The sequence below is a fragment of the Salmo salar genome, chromosome 12 (assembly GCF_965601325.2).
Source record: "Salmo salar chromosome 12, fSalSal1, whole genome shotgun sequence".
NCBI classification, from domain to species: Eukaryota; Metazoa; Chordata; class Actinopteri; order Salmoniformes; family Salmonidae; genus Salmo; species Salmo salar.
This window is the reverse complement of record NC_138302.1, coordinates 93,960,914-93,968,737: the sequence shown is the minus strand read 5'-3', so window position 1 is coordinate 93,968,737 and position 7,824 is coordinate 93,960,914. Positions and strand designations below refer to the sequence as shown.

The 7,824-nt window shown below is 42.9% G+C and overlaps 2 protein-coding genes across 5 annotated transcripts in view; one reads left to right on the top strand and one right to left on the bottom strand.

Annotated features, from left to right (window-relative positions):
- Window positions 1–724: 724 nt before the first annotated feature.
- Window positions 725–2,421, bottom strand: LOC145859561 (major histocompatibility complex class I-related protein 1). Its single transcript, XM_082959462.1, has 2 exons — window positions 2,258–2,421; window positions 725–2,157 (listed from the first exon to the last, which is right to left on the bottom strand). Exons 1-2 carry the CDS (start codon window positions 2,313–2,315, stop codon window positions 1,136–1,138), a joined length of 1,080 nt encoding a protein of 359 aa, XP_082815588.1. The 5' UTR covers window positions 2,316–2,421; the 3' UTR covers window positions 725–1,135.
- Window positions 2,422–2,511: 90 nt separating this feature from the next.
- LOC145859560 (uncharacterized) overlaps window positions 2,512–7,824 on the top strand; it is a 32,221-nt gene continuing 26,908 nt past the window's right edge. The window contains exons 1-3 of one of the 4 annotated variants that reach the window (XM_082959458.1): window positions 2,512–2,762; window positions 5,086–5,218; window positions 5,615–5,704. In XM_082959458.1, the coding sequence (XP_082815584.1) occupies window positions 5,094–5,218; window positions 5,615–5,704 (215 nt within the window). In that variant the 5' untranslated portion in view covers window positions 2,512–2,762; window positions 5,086–5,093. Of the gene's footprint in view, window positions 2,763–5,080; window positions 5,219–5,614; window positions 5,705–7,824 lie in introns of all 4 variants that reach the window. The other 3 variants (XM_082959459.1, XM_082959460.1, XM_082959461.1) reach the window with 3 other exon arrangements.

The following is a 7,824-nucleotide window of genomic DNA, read 5'->3' as shown; positions in this document are numbered from 1 at the left end:
ATTGAACTTCCATCCTCTCAGGTAACAGGTACATTTTACTCATTTAGCAGATGCTCTTATCCAGAGCGACTTACAGTAGTGAATGCATACATTTCATTTAAAAAATTTCGTACTGGTCCCCCGTGGGAATCGAACCCACAACCCTGGCGTTGCAAACACCATGCTCTACCAACTGAGCCACACGGGACCGCCCCATCTCCAGGCACAATGTATGAATTTACGGTTGGATCAAAATCGCCGTTATAATCATTGGCCAGTATGGAGAATTAAATAAAACGACAAGTCAAAATCCCTATCTCCATCCATGGCTAATTTAGGAAAGGGACAATTTTAGCTAACTAGCCACCGGAGGTCAACAACACAACGAGATTCAACAATTCAAGTTTTTTCAGTCCATGACGTTTGGCTTTTGATGTGATTGGTGTGAAGCCAAATCCAGACGGGCTTCCCTTGACACTTTTTTTTGGTGCGCCAGGACCCTTCACAGTTGAGCTTGCTCAGTTTCGCTCAACAGTGATTGGCAATTATTTTATACTTTTTTATCAAGGGAGGCCAAATGCTCGCTGGCTTCCCTTGCATTCAATGTTATGGGCGGCAACAATACTATACTCTTTTTGACCAGACAGCATCAGATAGATGGGCTACACATACAGAGACAGAGAGGGGCTGTTTTGCTCGCTCGGATGCTTTCTCCGGTGAAATAAAACAAAATGAAACACAGAGAGACCAAATATAAAATGATTTAATATTTTTTTCTTGCTAAAGTCTTTGGGGAAGCCTGGCTTCCCTTGGCACCCATGAATACGCGCCACTGTCTCCTGGTTTAGATACTGGATATCAGGAAATACAACACAGATATAAAGTGTATTGTGTAATTAATGAAAAGTCATGATTTGAAATAATTATTAAAAGATTACTTTTGTTAATGTAAAATATATACATGCAAATCTGGACCAATGCCCAGATATATGTAATTGTCAACAGTCTCCACAACCTGATCCTTTATTAGTTGTTTGTTGTGGGGTTGGGAAATCAACAAATAATAAAATAATGATTTGCACATTTTGTGTCTGCTCTCATAGTCATAGGTGTCATTGTGAATTGACAAAGTGGCATCAGTGTCCCCCAAAAAATATTAGGTCTTCTCAGAATCTGATGACAGGTTCATTTCATCGGCCTCTAATGCATCAACGCTGGCTAGTTGCAACAAATTCTGCGAGGCGGCGCGTATCCTCCTTACGAGGCAAATGAAAATGCAGAATAGAATAACAATCAGCGCCATCACCAGTGGAGCTGAGAGGATGAATAGGTGAACTCTCTCTGCCCCAGACTCCCAACTGACATCCAGCTTGTTGTTCAGACTGAGGTGAGAGGCAGTGCAGGTGTAATTGTGTCTCTCCCTTAGCTCCTCAGTACTGACATAAATACTCTTCCTCAGCTGGTAGGTCCCATCTCCACTAGGCAGCACCTCCCCCCCTGTCAGTTCTTGTTCTGCCACTGGATGGCCGTCTCTCAGCAGGGTCAAGTTGATGTGGCGGGGGTAGAAACCAAATGCCAGGCAGATCACCTGGATGTCTCCAGAAACCGCTTTCTTTATCAACCTGAGTCTGGGAGGCACTCTCCGCATCACAAAGTTCTCTCTCTTCAGGCATTTCTTCAGTGTGTTGATGCAAATAGGAAGCCAAACATTAGCATAAAGTGTTCTTTCAGTTGCTTGCCTGATCCAATTATATCCTAGTAGTAGTTTCCCAGAATCATATGTAAAATGTGTCATGTTGTAATATACCGCATAATCTTCAAAAATTGCATTAAAAGAGTTCTTTGTCATGATCAGGGCCGGTTCACCATTGTGCAGTATCTCACAGCCACCGATTCTTTGCTGAACGTGAACACCTTCCGTAAGATTTAAGTGGTGCTTTAGGCGAAATGATCTCTCTTTCATGTGGTCGTACATAGTTCCAAGTACATAAGTTCCGTCCTGAGCTTCGTCATTCATTTTGTCTGTAATATGGTAACCCCTGTAGACAGACTGTTTAATGTTGGAGTCATAGTAACCTATTTGAACGTCATCCAACATCAACACAACCGTAAACTCAGGGAAAGGTGTCTCTCCGATTATGTATGTTGCAAGTGCCCACAGAGAATGTGATCCTGAACCTGAGAAAAGAGTGACATTATACACAGTTATGGACCGTTAACATTTTATGACATAAAAGTCATAAAATGAGTTTGAGAGAAAGTTAGTAGTCCATCTTACCTGCGTTGACAATGGTGTAAAATGAAAGAACAAACAAAAAGATTGACAGTTTGCCCATGATTTTGAGGTGTAGCCTTGTGTAGCATGTCTCAAGTTTCTGACAGACTTCCTGTTTCACTTATTAAAAATAATATATACTACGTTCCTGCCTGTGGGCATTCCAGCGTCAGGAACGCCCCTCCCTCGAGCATCCCATTGGTTCCTGCATTCCTGACGTGGCGAGGTGCGCCGGTATTTCGTGGACTGCAGCGATTGGACACGCGATATTGACAATTTTGTAAATGTAAATATGCAGGTGCGCTTGCCGGACAGAGAGTTTATTTATGTAAATATAACTACAGAGGCAGACCGAAACCACTGAGCTGTTTCTCCTCGCGCCATGGCTTGTTCCGCACACCACAGCACAACTGCTGTCAACTGACTTTACTAGTCGCCTTCCTCAGGAACGATGTCAGGCAGATAGTTGTTTAAAAGTTGATTTGACTCGGGATTTCTTATAATCACGGTAAGATAAGGTTTCCAATATGTCTGCTAGGTTTAGAAAGCTGTCGGTTTAGAAAGCAGTTGGTTTGTGTCATCATAGCATAAGTGTGTGCCTTCTTTTGCAAATGAAAAAATGCATGACTGCGTTATGGGTTTACAAGCATCTGTTAATCATGTGTATGTGACCAATACAATTTGATTTGGGTGGATAACAGTAAAAAGTTATTGCATATAGAATAGGACTATGTTTTCTGTTTCCATATGGCAGTTGAGCTATGACAAAATGTAATCAATTAATAAAAATGGACCATATGCACCGAAGTAAAATTTAGTTTTACATTGGATATTAGGTTTTCTCTGGCCAATAGCTATTGAACCAAGTTTGCCATGACTATGAAAATGGTTGACTTCTGAATCGGGGGTGGACAGACAACAATCCACACAAATCTTCTATAGCTCTTAAACAAAGTGTTCCATGAAAATGATATACACTGAGCATACTAAACATTAGGAACACTCAATACTAGGAAGGTGTTCCTAGTGTTTGATATACTCAGTGTATATCATTTTCATAGTCATTGCACACTTTGTTTACTACCGACCCCGTTCAAAGCCACTTAAAGATTTTGTCTTGCACATTCACCCTCTGACTGGCACACATACAAAATTCTTCTTTAAATCCTTCTTTACCTGTCTCCTCCCCTTCATCTACTCTTGACGTGTATTTAAGTGACACCAATAAGGGGCTGTAGCTGGATTCACCTGGATAGTCTGTCATGGAAGGAGGAAGTGTTTTTAATGTTTTGTGTATTCTGAGTATCAGGTGGAGTATGAGTATTCAGGTGAGTATTCTGAATCAGGTGGATGGTGAATAAAGCCACTTTTTGGGGGGAGGGGGAATTGAAAATCCCCCCCCCCCCCCCCCCCCCCAAACAAATGTCCTTCCCTGATTCACAATATATCATTTGTTTCTTTAAATGCCCACACCAGTAGGAATCAACTTTTTTGAGTTTAAAGATGATTGCCAGAGCTTACCCTGATGTTGCACAATGACAAAAATGATGACTTATTGATCAAAGTATGATAAATCTCAACTGCCCACTTCATGCAAAGTGACTGCGATGTCTTTTCCTAATTATGACAAATTATTTTCAACCTACATTTTAGTTTCAGGGCTAGGTTTTATTTTAATGTTACCACTAGGCTAGGGCGGTATAGCGTATATTTGGACATTTCCACGGGTTGTTCTTTCAATATCATTTAAACTATTTTGTAGCAGTTTTTTTATAAATATGAATATTTGTAGCTACTTAAGTAAATCCCTGCAGTCAACGTGCAATACGTTAGGAGATAAAGATCTCATTCTTCATTTCTCTTGTCACAATTGTTCATTTTGAAGTCACGTGGTGTTTGTTTACAAACACACAACGATGAGAGATTGGTGCCTTGTGAGTCACTCAGTTGTGCAGCGCACACACGCCTGGTGATCTAGTTACAGTATGGAATTCGCAAGTAAATGTTTGCCAGCTAGATATCTTATACATATTAACTTAACTTACTAAAATGTGCTAAATTCTTTGCAGTTGTGCATTTTGGTTTTCTAATTTAGTAGCATTTAGCTAAGTGGTAAGCTTCTTCTGAAATCAAGCTTAGTTTGGTAACAGCAGAGAATCCCCACCTGGTTCGAGAGTCTTGCAGTCTAATATTTGTGAGTAGCATGTTTGAGTTACTTGTATAACTTTTTGAGCTGATTGTCTTTCCTGAAAATAGTTAGACTGTATAAAATGTTTGCAATGCGCTCATTAGTATTTAGTTAGCATTCTCTATGGGATTTTACATGCACTTTATAGCATTGCTAACCTTTGTATTAGAGGCTGGGGGGTTAGAAAATAACGTCCCTTGTGTTCAGTGCTGGTATTACCTACTATCCCGGTATGACACAAGGTTGGTATGATAATCTGGATACCGCCCAAGCCTAGTTACCACCCACCAGCATGGCATTGTTTATTAATCAGAAACGGCTACTAAGTTCTTCATCACTGAGATGAGCCAAACAGCCTGTCAAATTGGCTATTGACGATTTAAATCCAAAATCTTGTATTTACATTTTTCTCCATTTAAACAAACATTTTACATCCACCTGATTCAGAATACACAATTTTCATAGTCAAGGCCTGCTTGGTTCAGTTGCTATTTATGAAAGAAAACCGACTATAAAACTCAATTTAACTTGTGCTCAAATTATGTATTTATTTATATAGCCTACGGCAGGCATACCTACCTGCTGGCACCAACCGTTTTAGCCTACTGATAATTCTGTCCTGTTCTCTGTCTGGTAAGGTCAGGTGTCGTGATGCCCCAGTTAACGGTGGCAACCATCCTGCAGCTCACCCTACTGCTCTCCGCGCTACCAGCCCAGTACCTCATCTCCCGGTGGACCGGAGCGTCCGTGGCGCAGCGCTACCACGCCACCAAACGGTAACAGTCCGCTCAGACCCCCTAATGGCATGGCACTCATTCATCTACAAACACACCCCTACACCTCACCATTCTGAGAGCCACCACCTTTCTAAATCTAGCAACACACATGGCACAGCATAGAGCTTTTCTTTTACCTTTATTCTCCTAATATTATAAGTGAAATATCTGACTGCAGGGTGTGGGGTTAGGGTTAATAATGTTTCTGTTTTTACTGCAGTTTTCTGGGTATCTGTGATCAGGGGTTAGAGGTCAGGGTTATGGTTATTATAATGTATGTCTGCCTCTACCAGCCTCCAGGGTATCTAGGTTGAGTTGAAGAAGTCCTACCTGAACACCGCCATCTGGACCGAGTTAGGCTGAGGTTAGGGTTATTAATGTGTCTGTCTCGACCAGGTTGTTGGGTATGTGGGGTGAGTGGCGGAAGTCCTACCTGAACACCACTGTCTGGACAGAGTGGATCGCAGACCTTATGGATAGAATCACGTACGTCACATTTACCTCTAGTAAATCTACAGCATTACTCATTATAGCAGAGGTGTCAAACTCATTGCTGGAGGGCTGTGTGTCTGTGGGTTTGCACTGCTCCCTTGTACTTATTTGATCAATTAAAGTAATTGATTAGTTAGGACCTTCCCTCACCTGGTTGTCTGGGTCTTAATTGGACATAAAGGGGAAAAAACAGAAACCAGCAGACACTCGGTTGTCCAGAAATTGAGTTTGATCCCCCTGCTGTAGGGGTGAGTGGGGTAAGTTGAGCCACCCATGTTTCTAGGAAACCATACACACAATTCATAATTTCACCAAATATTTAGGAAGAGGTAATCATTTCATGGAGTCTGTGAAGGAAAAAAAAAAAACACATGGAAAAGGTGCTAAGTTAGGTAAAAAAAATTGTCAGCGGTTTCATGATGCTTGTATCTAAACCAAAGTATATCATTTTATACATTATTTGGGGTCTCTAAGCTTCAATATGTGTTCCTAAAACTTGCATTAAAGTGCATCATTGTAGCTGTGGGCTAATATAGTCAGTGTTTACCTTGGTAAATTGAGTCAATAGCAAGTTGAGCAAATAAGTGTTTTCTTCCCAGGTGTAATGCAAGGCATTACCACTGGGATATGAGAACAACAAGAGAACACTTTTTTTTATTTTTTTATTATTTTTTTTGGGACAAGTTATGTTTACATTAATTCTGATTATTACATTACATTACATTACATTTAAGTCATTTAGCAGACGCTCTTATCCAGAGCGACTTACAAAATGGTGCATTCACCTTATGATATCCAGTGGAACAACCACTTTACAATAGTGCATCTAAATCTTTTAAGGGGGGGGGGGGGTTAGAAGGATTACTTTATCCTATCCTAGGTATTCCTTAAAGAGGTGGGGTTTCAGGTGTCTCCGGAAGGTGGTGATTGACTCCGCTGTCCTGGCGTCGTGAGGGAGCTTGTTCCACCATTGGGGTGCCAGAGCAGCGAACAGTTTTGACTGGGCTGAGCGGGAACTGTGCTTCCTCAGAGGTAGGGGGGCCAGCAGGCCAGTGGTGGATGAACGCAGTGCCCTTGTTTGGGTGTAGGGCCTGATCAGAGCCTGAAGGTATGGAGGTGCCGTTCCCTTCACAGCTCCGTAGGCAATCAGCATGGTCTTGTAGCGGATGCGAGCTTCAACTGGAAGCCAGTGGAGAGAGCGGAGGAGCGGGGTGACGTGAGAGAACTTGGGAAGGTTGAACACCAGACGGGCTGCGGCGTTCTGGATGAGTTGTAGGGGTTTAATGGCACAGGCAGGGAGCCCAGCCAACAGCGAGTTGCAGTAATCCAGACGGGAGATGACAAGTGCCTGGATTAGGACCTGCGCCGCTTCCTGTGTGAGGCAGGGTCGTACTCTGCGAATGTTGTAGAGCATGAACCTACAGGATCGGGTCACCGCCTTGATGTTAGTGGAGAACGACAGGGTGTTGTCCAGGATCACGCCAAGGTTCTTAGCACTCTGGGAGGAGGACACAAGGGAGTTGTCAACCGTGATGGCGAGATCATGGAACGGGCAGTCCTTCCCCGGGAGGAAGAGCAGCTCCGTCTTGCCGAGGTTCAGCTTGAGCTGGTGATCCGTCATCCACACTGATATGTCTGACAGACATGCAGAGATGCGATTCGCCGCCTGGTTATCAGAAGGGGGAAAGGAGAAGATTAATTGTGTGTCGTCTGCATAGCAATGATAGGAGAGACCATGTGAGGATATGACAGAGCCAAGTGACTTGGTGTATAGCGAGAATAGGAGAGGGCCTAGAACAGAGCCCTGGGGGACACCAGTGGTGAGAGCGCATGGTGCGGAGACAGATTCTCGCCACGCCACCTGGTAGGAGCGACCTGTCAGGTAGGACGCAATCCAAGCGTGGGCCGCGCCGGAGATGCCCAACTCGGAGAGTTAGTTACCAAGGATACACAACATCCTGACATGTATGTAGATTATCTTTGTTAGAAAGACTATTCCCTTGACGGAGTAATGCAGAATGTATTAAAAAAAAAGGCTACATTTACCCCACTCATGTTACATTATACACCAGCTTATAGTATCCACTACTTGCAGACTGACCCAGGCCCCACAG

Bases quoted from the DNA above. Each gene is read 5' to 3' on its own strand.
- LOC145859561 (XM_082959462.1), bottom strand. From the start codon at position 2,315: ATGGGCAAACTGTCAATCTTTTTGTTTGTTCTTTCATTTTACACCATT. The intron at 2,158-2,257 runs GTAAGATGGACT...CTCTTTTCTCAG, and splicing joins TTACACCATTGTCAACGCAG to GTTCAGGATCACATTCTCTG.